General features: G+C 39.5%; 1 protein-coding gene across 1 annotated transcript; it reads left to right on the top strand.

Annotated features, from left to right (window-relative positions):
* Positions 1-334: 334 nt before the first annotated feature.
* On the top strand, positions 335-19,855 carry TCN1 (transcobalamin 1). The gene is made up of 9 exons (XM_072638718.1): positions 335-485; positions 3,439-3,618; positions 7,589-7,720; positions 8,736-8,888; positions 13,164-13,324; positions 14,259-14,445; positions 16,455-16,644; positions 18,637-18,755; positions 18,954-19,855. The coding sequence occupies exons 1-9, from the start codon at positions 407-409 to the stop codon at positions 19,013-19,015; spliced, it is 1,263 nt and encodes a 420-aa protein (XP_072494819.1). The 5' UTR covers positions 335-406; the 3' UTR covers positions 19,016-19,855.
* Positions 19,856-24,734: the final 4,879 nt, after the last annotated feature.

Raw genomic sequence — 24,734 nt, 5'->3', positions numbered from 1 at the left:
GGTATGAACTGTAGTGAAGGTACAGTAATGGTCCCTAGAACACTGGAGGACAATGTCAAAAAGATCTGTAAGTGATGACTAAGACCATGTTCAATGACACACTGATTGCCAGCTAACATGAGGTGGATGTGAGTAAGCTATAGCAACTCCTAGGTTCCAGGAAGTTTGGGATCCATGCCACCTCTGACAGCACCTTTTCTGACACATTCCTGGGCACTTGCCTCCCCAGGAGCTGACTGGCACAGCCACCCTCCTGGTCATTGCTCAACGTCTGTCTGACAAAAAGGCAACATAGGGGAGGAGCACCAGGAGGAGAACCTTCAATTCATTACCCAATAAGTACCCAGACTCAGACTCTGTAATCTAACCCAGGTAGAGGAGAGGAAAGGAGACCACAGCTGGAGAGATGAGAGTATCCCAATGGCTGTCCCTGGTGGGCTTTCTCCTGTTTTTCCTCTTCCCTGCTCACCTCTGTGAGATCTGTGGTAAGTGAATTCAGGCCTGCAGCCATACATTCACAGAGCCCTCCTAGAGGTGGGGTGATTATGGAAAATAGGGGAGGGGGGAATCAAACTCCACAGCTAACTCAAGAGAACATCATATTCTAGACTCACAGGTTGATGATCTTGTTTTTTGAGAGCAGGGATTTGAGACTGTGTGTGTGTGTGTGTGTGTGTGTGTGTATGTGAGTGTGTATCTGTATGAGTGTGTGTGTGTGTGTATGTGAGTGTGTATCTGTGTGAGTGTGTGTGTGTGTGAGTGTGTGTGTGTGTGTGTGTGTGTGTGTGTTGTGGGGGAAGGGGCATGTTATTCCTTCTAGAGAAGAAAATAGCATAATAGAAATAACTGCTGTGAAAAGGAGCTATACTTATAAGACACATGATCCTGGGCAAGTCATAGACTCATTGATTTAAAAACTGAGACACTGAGGTCATGAAGTCCAACATCTCAATCTTACAGATGAGGAATTTGTTCAGTTATTTCAGCCTCTCCATGACCCCATGTAGGGCTTTCTGGGCTGAAATATTGGAGTGGTTTGCCATTGCCTTCTCCACGTCATTTTACAAATCAGAAATTGAGACAAACAGGATTAAGTGACTTGCCCAGGCTCACATAGCTAGTCTGAGGTCAAATTTGAACTCAGGTCCTCTTGATTCCATTGCCTATGCTCTATCCACTGAGCCACCAACCTGTCCAAGGAAAGGAGCTTAGAGGTCATGAAGTGCAAGTTCCTCATTCTGCAGATGAGGAACTAACTTGGTCCAGTCAGGCTCTTTACTGTCATTCATTTCTCAGACTTAGGTTTCTACAAGGGGATTTTCTTAGGAAACCTTTACCTGGTATGGTAGAAAGATTGAGATTTATACCCTGGGTCTAAGACTTATTACCTGTGTGATCTTAAGAAGGTCTTGTAACCATTCTGAGCCTAACTATCCTCTTCTGTGAAATGAGAATAATAATCCCTTCACTACCCTCCACATAGGATTGTATGCAGGAGGTGCTTCATAAACCTTTCAGCCTTAGGGAAACATGAGCCCTGGGTTAGAGAGTCATTAATAAAGGGACAAAAATTGCTAGAGCATACCTGGAAGGCAGAAGCCAAGGAATCTGATCGGACAGTGGTGACCAGGAACTTAGGGCAAGCTCTCCACTCTAGGAAGATTGCCAAACAAGATGTTTGTGAAAATCTCCAGCTGAAGGGAAATAACATAGTACTCCCACTGTGGGTGCTAGGAGTGGGGTCACTGGCACAGTCCCCATCCCAACCTCCCAAAACACCCTCACCCTTGGCTCTTAATCAACGTGAAGAAAGTCAGTGGAAACTAAGTGCTCCAAATGCCAGGAGATAGATTAGAGCTAGAAAGAAGGAACAACAGCTCCTCAAGATTCATGCTTCTCCTCCCTATGACAGCCAAACTCCTGGGAAAGGTCTATACCTGCTTCCTGGCTTCTGACCTCATCACTCACCTGAAACTGATCTCCCCAAAGTTAACAGCAACCAAAGTTACCAATGGCCAAATCAACAGTGCTCACTCTTGAGATTTGTTCTTGGGTCTGTACTCTCATCCCTCTTGTATACAGGTTCCTCTGCCCCCAACAGTCCTTAGGATGGAATAGGAGAATTGTCAATCTAAGTCTGGACTCTGTCGTCACTCTCCAGAGTGGTCAGGACTAGAATCATGGGGTGATTTTTGTCCAGAACAGCAGGCATCCCTTTCCAAAGCTGCACAGTCCTTGAGTGACATCTTCTACCCTCTCTTCTTCCACATTTTCCCTCAAGAACTCTAATTTTATTCTTTCTTCCTTCATTTCTTCCATCTACTCTTGGAGTCTTTGTGGCTAATCCATTCTTTTGGGGGAAGGAAGATGAGGTCATCTTATGGAATTATTGTCTGTTTCTGGAATTTGGTGCTGAGTTTCCTCAACTCAGGGGATTTCTTCATCACATTGGGAGTTTTCTTCCATTTGTTCATAACTTAAGCCTCCGTGCTAGGGATGGCTGGCCCAAGCCTACCCTCTTCTTGCTGATTCTTTCAAGTTTATTGTCATTCTGATCCCTCTTTGGAAGACTCAGGATGCATATGGAAGGCCAACAGCCACACTGAGGTTTCAGAACTCTGATCCCCTTCATCATTTCCTGCTTCCTCATCTTATCCTTTACTTACTTATCTGTGTGGGTATTGTATCTCCCCAGGAAATGAAAGCTGCTTCAAGACAGAGATTATTTTTCCTTTCTTATCTCTTTTAATTCCTAGTTCATGCCCTGCACTTAGCTGATGTTTAATAAATGCTTGTTGCATTGAAATGGATTGTGATCACTGGGAATGGGGATAAGAAAAGTTATATCTAATGTATAGAAAAGAACAAAGGAAAACATTGAAAGAGAGCTGAACTTGGAGTCAGGAAGACCCCAATTTGAATCTTGTCTCAAACATTGAACTTACTAATAAGCTTGTCTCAAATACTTTGTTATTCAGTCATTTCAGTGTGACTCTTTATGGCCCCATTTGGGATTTTCTTAGCAAAATGGTCTGCATTTCCTTCTCCAACTTACTAGTATAACCCTGGGGAAAGGTTCAGCCTCAATTTCCTCATCTGTAAAATGGGGATAATAATAGTGCCCACTTTCTAGGATTATTGTGAAAATCATTTGAAATAATGCATGTAATGTGCTTAACAAACTTGAAAGTGTTACATAAATGCTAGCATTGATACTGATGATGATCATGATAATCATGATGATAGACTGAATTCTAGTTCCAGCTCTGCCATGACTTGCTCTGTACCCTTAGAAGACTACTATCAACCTCAGGGCCTCAGTTTCTCCATTTATAAAAAAAATTTGAAGGTCTAGACTAGATGGTGTCAAACTTGGCCTCTTCATGCTATGACCTTGGACACATGCCCGTGAATCTCTCTTTCCCTCCCTCACCACAGCAGTAAATGATGAAGAGCAGGCCAGCTTGGCTCCTCTGATGGCCACAATGATTCGTTCCAAGCAACCCTTCCCAGAAGTAGATCCTAGCATCCTGATTGCCCTCAGACTCTCAAAGCAATATGACCAGAATGCCGAGGAAACTTTCCTGAACAAAGTACTACAAAAAATCATGCAACGTGGTAAGAACGACTGTCTCTTCCTTTAAAAAAACAGAAAGGTGAGGGGGATCCATCTAAGCTGTCCAATCAGTGTTGGGTAAAAATAGTTTGTATATAGAGCAAAGTTTTAACTAGCAAGATTTGTTTTTGTTTTTGTTTTATTTCAGTGTAGTGTATCTCACATTTGTTTCACATTTTATAATTTTTGAAACACTGGGAATTTTAGGATACCTTTGGGTTTTCTATCCCTTCATTTCCAAATATTTTACTTCCCACTCCCCTATTCAGAGAACCTTACCTGGTAACTAATTCTTTTTAAGGTGGAAGGGGCGGGAAGAGGAAAAAACAATTCAGTGAAATGAACCAATCCATAAAATGAGCCAGATAGCATATGCAATGTTCTCTACCCATAGTCCCCTGCCTCTGCAAGGTGGGGACAAGGACCTCATAATAAAATTTCTAATATGAATTCTGTTGTATAAAAGAGAATGAGATACTCTACTACCCCATGACACTGTGAACAGAGACATGGGACACCTCTAGTTTGCTACTAAGCGGGATCACCATAGGCTAGAGCAGGGAGAAGCAGGGCTACAACCAGAAAGAATGTGTGAAGGAATACAACTGGGGTGAGGGATGGAGGAAGCTCCACATCATATCTAAAAGTGGCAATTGTTCTTTCTAATAAAATTCTAAGCTGTTTTTTCTAGCTTCCAGAAAGCTGCAAGGAATGTTAGGGCCCTCTAAATTGGGTACCTGGGCCAGAGCCCCTGCTGCTGATCTCACAGTGAGGGCTCTTCCAAGAAGTTCCTCAACCATACCTGATGAGTCATTTAAAAGAGTACAAGATGGCACACCACCCTCTCTTCAAGAAACCAAGGTCTTTGCCCACCATTCCTTTGGTTGTAGGAGGTTTTCTTCAAGACTTTCCTATCAAACATTAATATTCCTAGACTCTATAAGGAGCATTGAACTAGAAATCAGGACACCTAAGCTTTGAACCTACCTTTGCTGCCAACCTTGACCAAGTCATTTCCTTTCTCCAGGCCTCAGTTTCTTCTAATGATAACAAAAATAATAATAGTTGAACTTTATATAGCACTTTAAGGAGATTCACAGCCCTGAGCAAGTCATTAAACTTCTCAATACCCCCAAAGAACCTTGGAAAACTAGAAGTTTCAGAGCAGGGGTTGATTTTCATTGAGAAAGAGAATTTCTTCCTCAATGTTCATTATAACAATGAAATCACAAATCAAGTATGATAGATAGAAAGGTAGTCAGGTAAATAGATGAGAGAAAGGGGGGCGGGGAGAAGGCCATTATCTCCATTTTACAAACATAGAACCCAAAACAGACAGAGGTTAAATGACAGCTACTAAATGATAGAGGAAGGCCTTGACTATAGGTCTTTCTAATATCCAAGCCCATTCTATTGTACCAAGACTACATCTCTACATAGGGGAAAGGCAAAGGATTAAATATTTATTTAGTACCTACTATATGCCAGGTACCTGTAACTATCCCCATTTTACAGTTAGGAAACTGAGGCATATAGAGTAAACTCTGTGACTTGCTCAGGGTCAGAAAGTGTCTGAAGCTGTATTTGAACTCATGTTTTCCTGATTCCAGGCCATGTGTTATATTCACTGCACTACCTAGCTGCCTCTATAAAAGAAGGGAGTTAAGCTAAGTTCTTTCTAAGTCTCATCCTGGCTTTAAAATTCTATAACCTTAGTTGAAGCCAACTAGGTTAGTTAGGTAGCTGGGTTGTGTAATTGTAGTAGCAAGCACCTTAATACCTCCAGGATGGCCTGCTAGCACAGGTTCTTAGATCTATTTTTCTAAAAGGAAAGTAATTTTTGAGGGGTCAACAATCTTCTTTAATGACATAGACCAACAGAGAAAATACAAGCAGAGAAATAAAGACCAACAGACAGGTCTTCTGTCTGACCACAAGCAATACATACATCACAGATCAACAGACAGATCTACCTGTCTGACCATTACATATATACATAGTTACCAGAGAGAGAAGCACTAACATCTGGGTTTTCAAAGGGGAAGGGGATGGTGGGGAGTCCTTAACAGCTACCCAGAGTCTCATCTGACACATAAACCTTCTTCCAAAGTGTAAGCCCCCAAAGCAAAACCTCACCTCAGAGTATATATACACTTTTCATTAGAAATTAAACAAAAGGTGTAGGCCTTCCTACAAAATTAGCCTCCCCTAATCAAGCTTCCATTAATGGGCTCCACCTGAGGCCTATTAATGGGCAGGGGAAGATCTGTAACTCTTATATAACAAGCCTCCCCTAATCAAGTAACTCATTAACATTACAGCATTAGAGAGAATGCTAGGCCTGGAGTCAGGGAGACCTGAGTTCAAATTCAATCCCAGACACTTACTAGTTGTGTGACCTTGGATAAGTCACTGAAGCTCTCTCAACCTGTCACCTTACTGAGGCAGGCATCAAAGTAGGGTCTTCCCAACACCAAAGCCTATTTCTAACATTGCCAATATATGCTGTACCAGTAAAAAATGAAGTGACCCATGGCAGAACATTAAAAAGGAGTTCATTAAAAGACAAGTCAATGGAAGAGACCTCAGAGACAGATGGATAAAAAAGGCAATTTACCAAATGACAAACTCAGAAATTCTGAGTCTGAGAAGAGCAAAGTTCACACTGTCAGCTTAGACTTCCATAGTATATTACAATTTCTAAAGCTCTGTCTCTGAAACAGTACTGTAGCACGTCTTGTGCATGTATGTATCACAATCCTGTGTTACAGAGGAAGAAAAGGAAGCGAAAGTGACCTATTCATGGACACCCAGTTAGTAGTTGTGATGTAAGTAAGTGACAAGAACAGAGCAGTAGTATGCATACTTGTATGAATATACAATATGGTATATTGTAAATAGTAATAGCTGGTCCAAAACTGACAGAATTCCCCTCATCAGACAGTTTAATAACACTATCAAAAAAGACCCTAGAATTTGCCATAGGATCATAGATTTAGAGGTTCAAGGACTCTTAAAGAACACTAAGGCCAACCCCCTCATTTTACAGATATGGAATTCTGAGGCCCAGAGGAGGAGGAGGAGTGACTTACCCAGGGTCACATATTTAGGAAATACCTGAGACAGGATAGGAAACCAGATCTTCCTGACTTAAAAGTCCAGTGCTGTTCCACTTAGACACTCCCATGACCTATTCTCACTTTGCATACATCGCTAGTATTTCTAAATATCCAATAAACATCTTTTCCATAACGTATTTTGGAACTTCACCAAGAATTAGGAGCCAAGTTTGGTGATGTTAGCTTGCAAAATATTCTTTTCCCAGGACATTTGCCCTTCTGAGTTCTTTTCTCATAATTACAGAAAAGCAAATGGTGTCTTATTCTTCAAAATCTAGAAAATAAGAGCCTATAGAATAGAGGCCAGTGAGCTTGACTTTGGTTCCTGGAAAAATTCTAAAGCATATTATTTAGAAGATGTTTATGGTGCTTTGTTTTAGTCAGACCACAAATGGAGTATCATGTTCATTTAGAGTTGGCATGCTTTATGGAGGTTGTTGATGATCCGGAGAGCATCCAAAGATGAACAGCCTCATGGCAAAGGACCTTGAGTCCTTCATGTGAGGAAGTGGGACTAGTTGAGCTGGAAAAGAGAAGGCTCAGGACACAAAACCTGTATTCAAGTATCTGTAGGAGAGATTGGACTTGTTCTGTTTGACTCCAAGTTGGGGGAGAGGAAATGAGTCATGGATTAAAAATTAAAAAGAGCTACATTAAGAGCAGTGGGTTCCCCTGTCTGGATATTTTTAAGTAGAGACTAGATGAACCCTTTCATGGACATTGCAAAGGGTTTAGACTGGATTCCATACTCAATGAACATTCTCCCAAGTTTAAAATCCAAGCCTAGTTCTCTCTCTAATAAGATCAATGATGCCAAAATCACACTCCTACTCAGACATATGTTTCCTTTAAGAAACTTTAACCTCAGGACAGCTTGCCCTGAATATACTGGCATTGACAGCTGCCTGCCAGAAAGAAGATGTACAGAGTAATAACCTGGTCAAAATCCTGGAAGAGAAGTTCCAAGAGGAAATAGACAGTATCGGTAAGAACCTCTCTATCAAAGACTGCCTTCCTTTCTTTCATCTTTTCTTCTTTGTTCTACTACATTCTAGTAGTCCAACTAATCTCCCTCCCTCCACATCTGTGGCTTCCTCTTTTCCATCAATCAAATATTTATTGAGGACCTATTGTGTCTCAAATACTGTCCTAGGTACCATAAAGTATTTAAGGCATATAATGAGGAGACAAGATAATGCACAAGAAAGGGAATGATAGCAGCTAGTATCTGAGTCTAGGAATGTATCACAGTCAGACAGATACCAAGTGCTACAAAAAGACAGAGTAAGATCACATTGTATTCTGTTGAAAGCCATTTCTTAAAGAAATAGGAAATTCAGAGTTCAACTTTTTGTGTAGGAACTGATTTTAATGATAAATCAATGGTCATTTATTAAGCATCCACATGTACCAGGTATTGGGATAAAATGAATTATGAGGAACTTATAAAATTCACAACAAATATATCAAGCATGAAATTCCATGCTTTGTACTTTCACAATTTTAGCTCATGAAAAGTAAATCACTCTACGTTACTCCAGAGGGTAGCAACACAGCCAACTGGCAAAAGTTGCAAATAAGCAGATTCCAACTCAATAAAAGACTTAGCTAACATTTAGAACCATACAACACTGGAACAAATGCCTTATAAGGTAGTGAGATCCCCATTTTAGTAAGTGTTCAAGCAGAGACTAGGTAGACAGCTGTCAGAGATGGTGTAGAGAGGATTCCTACATTAGATAAGAAGTTGGATTGCATAATCTCCAAAGTCCCTTCTGATTCTAGAATTCTCATCTTTCTCAAGTCATTTCCTCCTCTGGAAGATAAATTCCTATCCAGGCTTTAATTTTATGTCTTCAACTATTTCCTATCCATGTTTTCTCTTTTACTCAACTTTATTAGAGGAGTAGGATAAAGGAGGGAGTGGAAAAAATATTTGGGCATATATCTTTCATGTTTTCCTTCTGTGGATAAGGTATTTATTCTTTGCTTCCCATCAGATACCTCTGGCCACCCATTGACTAACCATTACCAGCTTGGTTTGGATGTCTTGGCTTTGTGTCTTCTAAATGGGACCTATTCAACCTCCAAAATTGCTAAGCTCTTCTCTGCAGAACAAATGAAGAATTCTATTGGTGGCCAGTTCTCTGTAGGTAAGTAACAGCACCAGGCTATCCTCCCTACACAAAATCCAAGTGTGAAATCAAAATAGAAATTTAGCCTCCATCATCTGACCTACTATCTCAGTTAGACATTATAAAGAGTAATCAATCAATCATGAAGTATTTAATAATCTTCTATTATGTGTCAGGCATTGTACTGAGACCTGGGAATATAGAGAAAAATAAGAGTCCCTGCTCTCAAGGGTCTTACATTCTAATAGAGGAGACAATATATATGCAAATGAAAACATACAAGATAAATATGAAATAGATGGAAGATAACACTGGAAGAGTTCACACTAGACCCTGAAGGGACCAAGAAAAGTCTCCCTGGAAAAGACAGCACTTGTATGGAGTCTTAAGAGAAACCAAGGATTGTATGAGCAGTTGATTAGGAGGGAGAGCAGTCCAAAGATGGGGAACTGACTGTGACAAAGCATGGAGACAAAAATGGTTCTCTGTATCTGAGGAATGTCAAGTAGGGTGGTATAATTACACCATACAGTGCTGTGGAGGAGAATAAAGTGTATGAATATTGGAAAAACAGGAAGGGGGCAGGTTATGAAGAACCTTTACCATCAAACAAAGGACATTATTTTTGATCCTGGAAGTAATAGGGAGGCACTGAAGCAAGGGAGTGAAATGGAAAGATCTAAGATTTAGGAAACTCAATTTGGCAGCCAAGTGGAGGATGAATTTGACTATGAAAAGAATTGAGACATGGAGGACAATTAGAGCACTACTTCCATAATTCAGCTGAGATGACAAGGACCTCAAGTTCAATGTAAACTATGTAAATGGAAGAATGGGGTGAAGATGAGAGAGGTTATGTGGAAATAAAGGAGGAGCTTTGGTTACTGATCGGATATTTGAAGTGAGTGAGATAGAGAAACCAAAAATAACACTGAAGTTGTGAACCTTGGTGACTGGAAGGATAGAAGGAAGAAAGTTCAGAAGAGGGGAGGATTTGCAGGGGGGGGGGGAATACATTCTGTTTTGGACATGTTTGAAATATCTTTGGGACATCGACCCTTGGGCTCAGAAGAAAGCATATATATATACATACATACATACATACATATATATATACACACACACACATATGATATACATATATGTATGTGTGTTTCTGTGTATATATACACATATATACATATGTGTACGTACATATATATATACACACACACATACATTTATATACAGAGAGAGAGAATTGGGAATCATCTTTTCAGTCATATCCAACTCTCTGTGACCCCATTTAAGGTTTCTTGGCAAAGATACTGGAATGATTTGCTATTTCCTTCTCCAGCTCATTTTGTAGATGAGGAAATTCAGGCAAACAGAGTTATGTGACTTGTCCAGAGTCATACAGCTAGTACGTAGTCAAATTTACATTCATGAAGATGAGTTTTCTTGACTGTAGGCCCCACACTCTATCCACTGCACCATCTAGCTGCCTGGGAATCACTGAAACCGTCGGAACTAATGATAAAAACCAAGTGAAAGTATAGAAAGGAAGGAGACCAGGACAGAGCTGTGGTTGATGGCCACAATAGGGATGAAGACCCAGCAAAAGAAACTGCAAAGGAGGAGGCAAGACAGATACAAAGAGATCTAAGAAACAGCAGAGCAATGAGAAGTCGGAAAAGATTATCCAGCAAAGGGTGGTCATCAGTGTAAAGACTGCAGAAAGGTCAAATAGGATGAGCATGGAGAAGAGGCCATTAAATATGATCATTAGTAACTTTGGAGAGAGCAAGTTTCAGTGGAATAATGGGGTCACAAGCTATACTTTAGAGGATTTAGAAGAAACAGAAAAAAGGAAGTAAAGGCATTGATCATAGATGGTTTTTTCAATGAGTTTAGCAGAGAAGGGGAGATAGTGGGGGACAGTGATAGAGGGATATAAGATGAGAAAGGGAGAGAAGGGAACTCTTGCAAAATGGCCTCCATTTTTTGAAGTAAAATTCTTAGCAGAAATAGTGGGGAAAGGGAGTGGCATGGGAGGTTCTAAGGAGAAAATAAAATAGTTGGAACTACTGTAGTGGGTAGAACAGAGAATCTATTAGGAAGAACCAATGAGTGTCTTACTATAGAGAGATTAACTAGCATCAATTTGTAGTAGACCCAATTGTCACTATTTCATGATTTCTTCCAATGCAGTTTTAGTACTGTATCAGTGAAAGTGGAAGAGATGAATGGTGGGAATAATCCAGGGTTGGGGTTTAGCAAGTCATAATTGGCATGAGGACAACAGAAAAAGAGATTCAAGAGAAGGGGATCATGAAGAACTAAACTGTTTCACCAAGGGATCAAAACTGGGAAGGGAAAAGAGTACCACAAGAGTGACTCAAGATAGTACTGAGAAATTGAAGGACTGAAGGCTATGGTGAGAATGAAGAAAAGGCTTAGATATAGAAGGTGATGGAAAGATAAAAATATTATGATCATGTGATAGAAATTCAGAGTTTTTGAGCATGGTAGCAGAACACTTGTTGGTGATCACGAGAGCAAGGGTTTGAGCATCCTTTTTTGGAGCTTAGGTGGAATAGAAGGGTAGGTTGTGAGAGCTGAACTGATTGTGCACATCAATATGTTAAGTTGAAATCCCCATAATGAGGTAAGTAGTGGAGTGGAAAGGAAGTCTGTGAACTAGGCACTGAATTTATTGAGAAAGGAAAGAGAATGACCTAGATTGGGTGATGAATTGGTACTGAATGAACCCCAAAGGAAGAGAGGTCACTTAGTGAGGGCCCTAAAGAGGGATTGGCAGTAGGTAACAAGGGGTATTCCAACCTCAACCCTAACCAGTGAGTAGGGAGTGTGAGATAAAAGTTTAACTAATCCTGGAGAGAGTGGCAAGGGAAGCAGTATCATCATAAGGGTCTCAATGAATGCCAGAAGATAGGAGTGAGAAAGAAAAAGTTTTAAGATGAAAGAAAAATTGTTCATTATGTAGATGTTCCCAAAAGCACATTGGAAGGGACAGGAAAATCTAGAGTAGGACATTGGTAAAGGAGGAGGGGATGATTGAGGGGATAAAAATGAGGAAGCAGACAGACAAATACACAGACTAAGATATTATTTCCCATCCAGGGAATTATGACATCTGAGTACTGCAAACACATCCTTCCTTTTTTGCCATATCCTGGGTTTCATCACTAATTTTAGCAACTTTTGATGTGGAGGGGTGTAGAATGGACATAGTAGGTGGGTGAGAATAGTAATAGAAGTGGAAAGATCATTGCTGGGGTATGTATATAGGTATATGTTTCCAGAAAGACTGAAGTACAGAGAGCTATGGGAAGGCTCCTCCAGTGGACGTATCCCATGATTCTCATGAACTTGGAGGTCTTTTGCTTTGGCAATAGTGTGTCTGACGAGATCATACCAACAAGCTCACCCTCTCACAGATCTGTTTCTGAAAAATAAGAGGGTATTCATATTAAGCATTCAAAAGAATGCCTCTTAAAAAAGAAAGCAAGAGCACAGATTTCATTGATATAGGAAACAGTAATAAGTTGCTGTGCCTGGGAAGGTCAGCACCTTCTCTGTTATTTAAAGTCACCAAGAATTGATTCAGGTAGTGCATCAATCACATTAGGGAAAATTTTAGCTCACAGGTAAATATTGAAGTCATCATTCATCTAAATGGAAATTTGCTCAGTCAGATACCCATTTTGCATGAGAAATTTATTATTGACAGCTTATAAAAATAAGTCCCACACATGCTGGAATTCAGGTAGAAATAATATATGCACAGAATAGGGCTCAGGGTCAAGGAGAAGGAAGACATATACATCCAGATATTGGGGACAAAAATGGAAGATACAATATATGATAGAAACATCACTGGCTCTGAACTTAGAGGGCCTGGGTTCAAATCCCCTCCCTGAAATTTACTACCTATGTTACTTTAGGTAAGTCATTTAAACTTTCTGTGCCTCATTTTCTTCACTTGTAAAATGATCAGGTTACAGTAGATGGTGTCTGAGATACCTTTTAGTTCTAGACCTATGAACCTAAGATAAGACAAAATAAAGGATATACCTTTCCCAGATTCCCATTCACTAGTCTAGAGGATTCTGGAGTAACAGTAAACAAAAGAGATGTTCTCTCTCTCTCTCTCTCTCTCTCTCTCTCTCTCTCTCTCTCTCTCTCTCTCTCTCTCTCTCTCTCTCTCTCTCTCTCTCTCACACACACACACACACACACACACACACACACTTGTGCTATGTTTTTCTGACCCTCTGAATCTCTTAACAGACACTGGGGCACTTGCAGTCCTGGCTATGACTTGTGTGAACAGGCAGAACCCAGATGAAATGATTAGAAGTAATATATTATGGCTTGTGGAGAAGATCCTGAAGGAGAAAAAACAAGATGGCACCATTGGAAATATCTATAGCACGGGAGAAGCCATGCAGGTGAGTTTGTGGAGATTAAAGAGAAGAGAGATTAGCAATTGTAACTGAAGAGGATGCTAGCCCCTGCTTTGGGCCCCCTATTCTCAGGGGGACAGAACACCTATGTTCAAATATCAGAAGGATTCTCTCTCTCTGTCCCCTTCTCTTCCTCTTCCTCTTCCTCTCCTCCTTCTTTCCCTCCCTTCTCTTTCTCTCCCTCCTTCTCTCCCTCCCTTTTTCCTCTCCTTTGCTCCTTCCCTCTTTTTCTTTCTCTCCCTCTCCTACTCTCTGTTTCTCTCTGTTACTCTCATTTTAATTGTGTTGGTACTCTGCTTGTTTTTTATATTACTACCACTTCCCAATGACTCCTCCCCTGACCCTTCGCAACATTATTTCCTCTTGTAACTAGTAAGTACAGTCAAGCTAAACAAATCATCATATCCTCTTTAATGCAAATGCCTTTGCTGTACTGATTATCTTCAATTTTCCTGTCTAGATCCCTTGAAAATAGACTGTCTTTTGATTTTCTTCCCCAACACTTAATGTAATGCCTGGTATGTTATAGATTCTTAATAAATATTTATTGATTGACTGACAATATGGTTCTGCACATCTCTCAGGAACAGCTACTATTTCTTTTATATCCACACCCATCCTTCTCCCCAGTACTCAGCACATGATAGATGCTAAATAAATGCTCACTGGCTGATTATTTGAGAGAGCAATAGAAGAGATTGAGATTCGCATCTCCTTCCCTGGAATTCTTTAATAACAAAAGAAACCTTTTTATCCACTAGGAGAGTTTATGTGTCTAGGTTTCCTTAAAAATGGGGGAAGGGAAAATAGACTCCTGGCATATTCTCCTATAAGATGTAGTCCCTAGGAAACTTCAGATTTCATCATTTTTCTTCAATAGAGATTTACTTTTTTCCCCTCTCTTTCTGAATCCTACTAGGCCCTTTTTGTGACTCCGGAGTATTATAAGGAAACAGACTGGGACTGTAGTAAAACTCTGAAAACTGTGCTAAGTCAGATTCCTCAGGGAACATTCAGATTGCCCATCGCTGCAGCCCAGGTGTTACCTGCCCTGGAGGGCAAGACTTACTTGGACATAACACGTGTTTCTTGTCAGTCCACACCAGGTATAAGCATCCTAAGACATATGTCTTTATTTTTTCCTAAGAGGAAATCCACCCAATGAAAGTGAGTCTTAGGAGTCCTTGGGGCCTAGGTGAAACCTCTTGGGGATGAAGTTAATGTCAACACAGCATCTGGAAATGAAACAGTCAACTATCTTGAGGAGGGAAATCTAACAGAATCACAAATTGGATTATATTTTCATTGGGTCATTAGTCAGCAAGGAAGGCTGTGGTGAACTGATTCAGTTTTCAAAGCAATTCTGCCCCAGACATTTTAATCCTCCTTCACTGGCCCCAAGAACCACTAGAACTCATTTCCATATTGCTTGCTTTTCTGAGAATAAGTTACATGGCATCATGCAACTTCCTCCTTAATTAAAGAATGATTCTCTAACAAATTGTGACTTATGGTGCCTTCAAGTTGCAAAAAGTGGATCATAAATGAACATGAGTACAAAAAAACAATCAATCAACAAACATTTATTAAATACCTACTGTATTCTAGATATGATGTTCAGTACTGGAGATAAAGACAAAAATGAAGTAAATTAGGAAAAGTTCATAAAAGACAGTCTCTCACATTTATCTATAAAAATATTACAAAATTATCCGCTCCATAATAACCTTGTGGAATGGGTTGTGCATTTTTCTTCCCAGTCTACAGATGAATTCACTAAGGCTCCATAAGGGTAAAATGACTTCTCCAAGTCAGTGGCAGGTGTGGGATTCAAACCCACGTCTTTGGACACCAAGGTCAAGGTGCATTCCTCCATGAAATGTTGCCCCTCTCAGACAACTGGAGCTATTCAAAGTAGAGAAGAGAGATTCCTTTTCTTCTTTTCTCTATTCAGAATGTAGCAAAATAAAAGGGGGGGGTGTCAAGAGACCTGGTAAGAAATGAGAGTTCCAGCTCCCTGAGTTTCTGTACTGCCTATTGAACCTGGTTGGTTGATGAGATGTCATCTTCCACTGGGAGGCCCTACCTCAGTTATTTCATGTCCTACATTTGATGGAAATTGCACTCTGGATAGTAGAAAAGACATCAGAGACAGCATTACCACCATCTTTTTAGGTGCCTCCTCTGTGAGACACACAAAGCATAGTGCTGCATAGAAATTCCTCCATCTAGGTGGTACAAGGTTAGCTGGGTGGGACAGTGGATAGAGCACCAGGCCTGGAGTCAGGAAGATTCATCTTCTGAATTCAAATCTGGGTTCAGACATTTACCAGCTGTGTGATCCTGGGAAAGTCACTTCACCCTGTCGGCCTCAGTTTCCTCATCTGTAAAATGAGCTGGGGAAGGAAATGCCAAACCACCCCAGTATCTCTGGCAAGAAAAACCCAAATGGGGTCAAAAAGAGTCAGACATGATTGAAACAACTCAACAACAACATAATTCTTATTCACTCCATAAGATGCTTTCTACTTTATGTCTCTGTTTCTCTACTTCTCTTACTAGTTCTCTGTATCTGTCTCTATGTCTCTACCTCTGGCTATCTTTGTCTCTGTCTGTCTCTCTGTCTCTCTCTGTCTCTCTGTCTCTGTCTCTCTCTCTCTTTCTCTCTCTCTCTCTCTCTCTCTCTCTCTCTCTCTCTCTCTCTCTCTCTCTGTCTCTCTCTGTCTCTCTCTGTCTCTCCCTCTCTCATACACACACACACACACACACACACACACACACACACACACAGACTAGCAAGAAAAGTGCCCTCTCTATGTGTAGGTCCTCTGTTAATCTGCTCAAATTTACAAGGAATCATGCCAAATCAGGAGACAAGGCCATCAAATTACAAGTCAAATGACAAGTAGAGCTAACCTCCTTCAGAGCTACCAAAATGTTGTTTTAATTAACCAAATCAGGAAGCTTTGAAGAGAGCAGGGGTGGGGTAAAGGAGGAGGTGGCGTAGGAATGGATCTGGAGCCATCCAAAAATTTGGTCTTTCTCTCATGTTTTGCTTGCCATCTAATGATTACGTATCTGAGTGTTCCTCTGTCTGCTTCTCTGTCCCTGGCAGGTCACCTCAGCATCACCCCAAAGCCTACAGAACCCACTCACCAATTCTACGAGAGTATCTCAGTCACTTACAGAGTAGTGGACTCCATCAATAACAACATTAATGAATCCACCATTGTCTCAGTCCCAAAGGGCTCTGTCTTCCTGAAGGTGATGGAGGCAGCTCAAACAAAAAGCAAAACCAAGTTTGGGTATGTTTCTAAAATGACTTGGGGTAAAAAGTCAGCTTATAAAGTGGATTTCCTACTTCTACAGACAACTCCAGAATGAAGAAATTAGCTGTTCTGAAACCCAAGGAAGAAGCAAGTGTAGATTTATTAAAGACTTTCTAGGTCTTAGTAATGAAGAAGCAATAACAATGTGGATGACTAGGAGTTTAAATGCTTAAAAACATGCAGAATTTGATTGTGTGAGCAAAACCTGATTAGCTATTATGAAGTCACATGAAAATGGAGGGTGGGGTGGAGAGAGATAGATTCCCAAGAAAAACTAATTTTAAAATTGCCCAAAACTTTTGCCTGGCCAGCAAGCAGAATTATAAGCCAGTCCCAGTCATTACTTACAATTCATCTAGAGCAGGAGTTCTTAACCTGGGTTGCATAGATTTAGTTTCCTTTGGAATATCCAAATAATTGTATTTAACTATAACTGGTTTCCTTTGTAATTCTGGGTATTTTATTTTATGAATTTGGAAACATTGTAAAAAAAGACAGACAGTGAAAGAGACACAGAAAAAAGAGAGGCAGAGACAGAGAAGGAGTCCAGAGGCTTTTCCAGACTGCCAGAAGAGCCTAAGACCAAAAAAGAGGGATAAAAATTCCACTTGTAGGTCACCAAGGAAGAACAGACCTCAAAAGAACAGAAAATTCACTTTCCTACTTGGAAGTTTATCCCTATGTATATAGCAGCACAGTAGAGATAGCTTTTTTTCCTTTTCATGCAATAATAATAATACTTACATAAGTCTCCAAAGCACTTTACAAACATTACCTCATTTATCTTTCAATTCAGTTTAAATGTATTTTACTTTTAATTAATGTGTAATTTTTTCTGGTCTAATTAAAATAAAATATCAAACAACCTAGAAAAAATTTAAGGAATAATCTATAATATTAGCATATCCAAAGCATATGAGTGCCATAGGAACCAAGGTTATTTAAACTACCCTAGAAGTTCATGTAGCAACATAGGAAGGGCAGTGTGGAGCCACTGACCTTTCTTATGCCATCCCACAGTCTCCCAGGTTTCTGTCCTCCTTAAATATCAAAAAATAACTAATGTTGGGATACCTAGAGGCCACAAGAAAGGAGAGAATGTGTGCTCTGATCCAACCCCAACTGGGGCATCTTGTTGGGTTCTAGATGCTACATTTTAGGGACAACCCTTAGAAACTGAAATACTTAGCCTAGAGAAGACTTAGAGAAGAGATAATTATTTGGAAGTATTTTAAAGACTGACTTGGTAGAGGAGAGATCACTTTGGCCCCAGAAGGCAGAAACAGAAGCAATGAATAGAAGTTGAAGTGGGGCAGATTTGGGATTATGGGAGGGAAAACTTAGCAGCAGACAACGGTGCTCAAAAGTGGAAGGGGCTTCCACTGTAGGTAGCAGGATAAGAAGTCCATTACTGGACACCAAGGCAACCTGTTGATTTGACTTGTTTAATAGGCCACGTAGGGTAGTGACTGGAAATCAGGAAGGTCTGAGTTTGAATCCTGCCTTGGATCTAATAGTCTTTTGACCCTTTGGAAAAGTCATAACCTCTGTCAGCCTCATTTTCACCATCTACAATTTGTGACTACTGTTCCAGGCTCCTTTCTTATAATACTCCAAAATCACAAAAAAAGGTCTAATAAGATTCAGTAAGTTAGATTATAAGCTCCTTGAGGTCAGAAAAATGTTCTTTGTTTGGGGTTTGGTTGGGTTTTGGGGGGGGATATCCACATAGTAAGTAAGTGTTTAATAAAGGTTTATTGACTGATTGATTGGGGTTGTTTGTGTGGATTAAATGTGATACCACATACAGCATTTTGTAAATCTTAAAATGCTACTTAAATTTCCAAGCAGGGAATTGGGGACCACTTGTTGTGCATGTAGAGACGTATTCCTATCCAAGTATGGGTAGGACCAAATGACCTGTCAGATCTCAGTAAACCATGAGATTGTGTGATTCTGTTACTCCAGGTTCACAACAAAGTCAGAACAATGGGGAGAATATATCACCTCTGTTCATGGTATTAAGGCCAGCAGTGAAAACAGAACCTACTGGCAGCTCCTGAGTAATGGTCAACCACTGAGCCAAGGTGAGCATAGATGTGGCGCATAAAATTCTTGCTTGGAATTCTGCAGTGTGCAAAGTTCTGTTTGTGGGAAAATATCCCACAAAAGTAAGGGGCTGTGGGGGTGAAAACTGGGTGGGTAAAATCTATGATGTTGCTCTTTTACTTAGAGACTCTGGCTTTACATCATCTGACTCAGTCTTCTCTCATTTCTCCCTGAAGGAGCTGAGAGCTTTGTAGTGTCTGACGGTGATCATCTGGAGGTCAGGCTGAGTAGATATTGAAGGAAGAGACATTGGAAGAGTCATCCAACCATAGTATCTAGCCTTTCCACCTATGGAGTCCACTCTAGGATTCCTTTGGGAAACAAAAGACCCCTTACCTTTCTCCTTGCCCATCTTAGCCCCCATGGGAAGTCAAGCAGCTTTGTTCTCTCTCCTTCTCCCCCTTGCCTCTTTCTCTCTCTCTCTCTCTCTCTCTCTCTCTCTCTCTCTCTCTCTCTCTCTCTCTCTCTCTCTCTCTCCCCCCTTACACAATAAAAATTCAACAGAATAATAGTGCCATTAATCATTTCTGCTAATAAGAAGGCTTTGGAAATCAAGGAAAGTTACTTTTGTCCACTCACCATTAAGAGGATCTAATCAGAAAATTCCTGGCATGAATATAAGTATTTTAAAATACATTGTACCTCCTCTGCTTTACTGTTTGTTCTTCACAGCAACCCTGTGAAATTAAGACAATGAATATTTATTAGTCCCATTTGGCAGATGAAGAAACTGAAGTTCAAAGAAGAAAAGTAAGTAAAGACCCAAGGATTTCAAGCCAGAAGAACTCTCTGGGAAAATCTAATCCAATCTCCTCATTTTACACATTAGGATAAAGGAGGTTCAGCTGACAGGTTCTTGCTCTCCCTCCCAATTCCCTTTTGCTTACTTCTCTGTGTATATGTTATCTCTTCCCAATCCATTGTAGCTTCTTGGAGGATAAGGACCATTTCATTGCTTTCTTTTGTAATCCAGAGTGTCTTGTATTCATTCATTAATTCAACAAGCACTTAGTAAGTGTGCCAGGCCCTAGAGCTACACAGATGATTTAAAAATAAAAGATAAAAAGCACAACAGCAAGCCTCTGTCTTCCTGTTTTATTCTTTGACATCAATAATCCCAGATATCTTGGAACCAGAGGGAAAAGTAGAAGATGACAGGATCCACCAGTCACCTCCTGAAATAAATCCCAAAATAAAAAATGCTGAGAATATTATAGGCAAAATCCAGAACTCACAGGTCAAGGAGACAGTACTGCAAGCAGCCAGGAAGAAATCATTCAAATACCATGGAGCTGCAGTCAGGATCAGACAAGATTTAACAGCTATCACAATAAATGGACTTGGAATATGTTATTTCAGAAAACAAAAGAACTGGAGTAACAACCAAGAACAACTGACCCAGCAAAAATGAATGTGAGCAAAGCTATAGGGGAAAACGGACATTTAATGAAATAGAGGGCTTTCAAGCATTCCTGATTAAAAGACCAGAGCTAAATAGAAAATCTGACATTCAGACACAAGACTCTAGAGAAGCATAAAAAGATAAACATGAATGATAAATCATAAGAGATTTAGCAAAATTAAACTGTTTACATACTCATATGGGAAGAAGATACATGTAACCCCTAAGAATATTATCATCACTGGGGCAGTCAGAAGTATTCTACTTAGAAGGCATGGGTATAGGTCTATTTATGTTAAATGATCTCAAAAAAAGAGTGGAAGAGTGAGAAAGAGGGATGCATTGTAAGACAGGAGAAGCGAGAGGAAGAACGAGGGAAATTATACATATATATATAAAATATATATATATATACACAGAGAGAGAGAGAGAGAGAGAGAGAGAGAGAGAGAGAGAGAGAGAGAGAGAGAGAGAGAGAGAGAGAGTTGGCATTAAAACTTCATCTCACTCAACAGGGAAGTAGGAGGGAAAGAGGGAAAGGGAGTGGGGAGTGATAAAAAGGTACACAGATTAAGAGAGACAACGGTCAGAAGCAAAACAGACTTTTGAAGAGATGTTTAAAAAGAGTAAATGAATAGAAGAAAATAAGATGGAGAGAAGTATACGGCTAGCAATCATAACTGTGAATATGAATGGGATGAACTCATTCATAAAATGGAAGAGAGGAGCAGAATGGATTAGAAACCAGAATCCAACAATATGTTGTTTACAAGAGATGTACTTGAAACAGAAAAACAGACAGAATCAAAATAAGGGGGCTGGAGCAAAATCTATTAAAAGGCAGAGGTAGCAATCATGATCTCAGACAAAACAAAAGCACAAATAGATTTAATTAAAAGAGATATTCAGGGAAATGACATTTTGCTAAAAGGTGCCATAGACAATGAATTAATATCACTACTGAATATATATGCACCAAATAGCAGAGCATCCAAATTCTTGGAGGAAAAGTCAAATGTTACAAGACAGTAAAACTATGTTACTGGGAAACCTCAATTTATTCCTCACAGACCTAGATAAATCTGACCATAAAAGAAACAAAAAATATGGTAAGAAGATGAATAGAATTTTGGAAAAGTTAGATGTGATAGCCCTCTGGAGAATATTGAATGAGAATAGAAAGATATACCTATTTCTCAACTATTCATGGTACCTTTGCAAAAACTGGTCACGTATTAAGGTATAAAAACCTCACAAACAAATACAGAAAAGCAGAAATATTAAATGTATCCTTTTCCTACCATAATGCAATAAAAATTGTATTTAATAAAGATTCTTTGAAGCGTAGAATAAAAAATAATTGGAAACAGATAATCTAATCCTACAGAATGAGTGGGTCAAAGAACAAATCATAGAAAGCATCTTATTAAAGATGACAACAATGAGACAACATACTAAAATTTGTGGGATGCAACCAAAGCAGATTTTATAGGAAATTTTATATCTCTAAATCTATATATCAATCAGGAAAAGAGAAAAAGAGTAAATCAACAAATTAGGCACCCAACTAAAATAAATCTAGAAAAAAAACAAATTAAAAATTCCCAATTAAACACCAAAATATAAATCTTAAAAATCAAAAAAGACATTAGCAAAATTGGAAGTAAAAAAAAATCATTGAATTGATAAATAAAACTAGAAGTTCTTTTATAGGGGGGGACAATAAATCATTGACTAATTTGATCTAAAAACAGAAAGAACAATTACTAGTATAAAAGGGTGAATGAAAAACCAATAAAGGTGAAATTAAGTCAATTATTAGGATAAATTTTGTCCAACTTTATGCTAATAAAACCAAACATCTAAATAAAATGAACAAATATTTACAAATATTTGAACTGCTCAGGGTAATAGAAGAGGAAATAGAATACTTAAATAACCCCATCTTAGAAAATAAATTGGAAAAACTCATAAATTAGCTCCCTGAAGGAAAAAAAAAAACAGGACTATATGGGCTTATGAGTGAATTCTACAAAACATTTAAGGAATAATTAATTCTAATACCATATAAACCATTTTAATAGGTTACAAAATAAAGGAGTACTACTAAATCCCTCATATGATGCAAATATTGTTTTGATATCTAAACTAAGGAAAGCAGAAACAGAAAAAGAGAAGTATAAGTCAATAACACTAATGAATAACAACGAAAAGTGTTTTAAATAAAATACTAGCAAGGAGATTACAGCAATGTATCATGAAGATCATGTACTATGACCAAGTGGGATTTATACCCAGAATGCAGGGCTGGTTTAATACTTGGAAAACTATCAGCATAACTGACCATATCAACAACAAAGACAATAAGAATCATATGATTATATTAACAGATGCAGAAAAAACTTTTGACAAAATACATTTATTCCTTTTAAAAGCCATTAGAAGACATAGAAATAAATGGCAGCTTTCTTAGAATATTAAGTTATGTCTATTTAAAACCAAGAATAAGTATTATCTGTAATGGGGCTAAACTAGAAACCTTTTCAACAAGAGCAGGGGTAAAGGAAGGATGTTCATTATCACCATTGTTGTTCAATATCATACTAGGAATATTAGCTATAGAAATAAGACAACAGATTGAAAGAATGAGACTAGGCAACGAGGAAACAAACTCACTTTCGTGGGAGATATGATGATACACTTAGAGAACCCTAGAGAACCTTGGAGAACCCTAACAATATTAATAACTAAAAATTATATAGTACTTCAAGGTTTGCCAAGTACTTTATGTTATCTCAATTGATCTTCACAACCCTGTGAGATAGATGCCATTTTTATCCTCATTTTACAGATAAAGAAACTGAGTCTGAGAAAAGTTGAATGACTTGCCCAGCATCACAGTTGATAAGTGACTTAGGTAGAAATTGAGCTTCAAGTGGTTGACTTACTTTGTTACTAGCCTTGCTCTCACTTCAGACCACTCAGTAAATGAATTTGAATTTGAATTTCTTATTTTGAAATGCCTTTTGAATTTCATTATCACCTGTATACATTCAATAAATTAAAACTATTACAAAGTTTTTTGTTGGCTTGTTTTTTTAAAAAGACCAAGTGGCAAATTAGTTTTCTGGGAAGTCTGGTTTGCAATCTATCCCTCTTCCTTATCACTGCCATTTCCCTCTTGCAGTTTACCCAGGTGTCATTTTAATGTTTTGGTCTCACTGCTGAGAGACCTCACAAACACCTAGAATTTGTTGGCAGGAGTCACAATCTACCAGCATCAGGACTGACTCACAGGCAGATTGTGAAGTAGGTGGTTTGTTTTTGCTACCCTATAACTTTCCTCATGGCAGGTAAAGGACACACACAGACACATGAGCATGCTCAGGTCATCATGTGCACAAGGAGAGAGAGGGACAGAAAAGGACAGAAAAATCCCACACCTCCTCTGCCTTTTCCCTGAAATATTCCTAATGCTGTCTGTCCCAGATCTATCTGAAGAAAAGTTGATGTTACTAGTGAATGACCATCTTGGAGTCTGTGAGATCAACAATGTGGTTAATAATCAAGTTTGTCCCTGTTAGAGGAAATGCTATGTATGACTCATTAGAATTACCTCATCTGACTGGACATGCTGACTGTGTGACCATAAGCAGACCACCTCTCTTTTGTGATATTCACATTCCTCTTGTAAAATGAGGATAATAATGTCTCAAATATTGTTGTGACAGTTCAAAATGAGGCAACATGTCCCAAGCAGGTCAAACCATCACCATCTTGACTATCATCTTCCCTCAGACCCTGCTGGAGACAGACCAGGACCTTGAACATAAGAGTCTTGGAAATAGTCTCCCCATAAAGCACAAGACCTGCTTCTAGCCCAGTCCCCATTTTCATCATGGATAGGAGAAATCATCGTGGAGAAGGATCCACTTTCCTCATCACTACCATCAACAACTGCTGACGGGCTGCCAGCAACAATCAAATGAGCACAGTGGCCTGAGAGTGGCAAACTTTCCCCAACGACCATCATCCAGGGTGACGGCTCCTGTATACATGGGCCTGAATATTCTCACTAGCTACCTGGCTCACTGCCACTCACAGGGCAGAGAAGCTGACCAGACTAAAGTAGCAGGGCTCTCTGGGGGAAAAACAGGAGATAGCATGTAGCCCATAGTTCAGACCATCACCAGCCATCACCTTGAACACCATCTCCCCTCAGACCTTGATGGAGATAGCCCAGAGCCTCAGAGCCTTGGTAATGGCAGTGCTTCTATCCCAGTGCCCTAGGCCATCATCCTAGGAAGCTCCTGTGAAGACACTGCCTATCAACCACCCCTGCAGGTGCTAATCACAGCTTCTGAAGACCAAGAAAGAAAACATTCTTCCCACCAACATCCTGGTTCAACATCAGAAAATGATAATTTCGTCAATGTGAAAAGACTTTAAAGACAACATTTTAACATCCACTTTATCTCTGTACCCTAAGAACCATGGAACCTCTCCTCCAACCTGAAGCTGAAAGCTTTCTCTAGAATGGGAGCTCCTTGAGCGC

This window comes from Notamacropus eugenii, chromosome 2 (assembly GCF_028372415.1).
Source record: "Notamacropus eugenii isolate mMacEug1 chromosome 2, mMacEug1.pri_v2, whole genome shotgun sequence".
NCBI classification, from domain to species: Eukaryota; Metazoa; Chordata; class Mammalia; order Diprotodontia; family Macropodidae; genus Notamacropus; species Notamacropus eugenii.
This window is presented reverse-complemented; position numbering and strand designations above follow the sequence as displayed.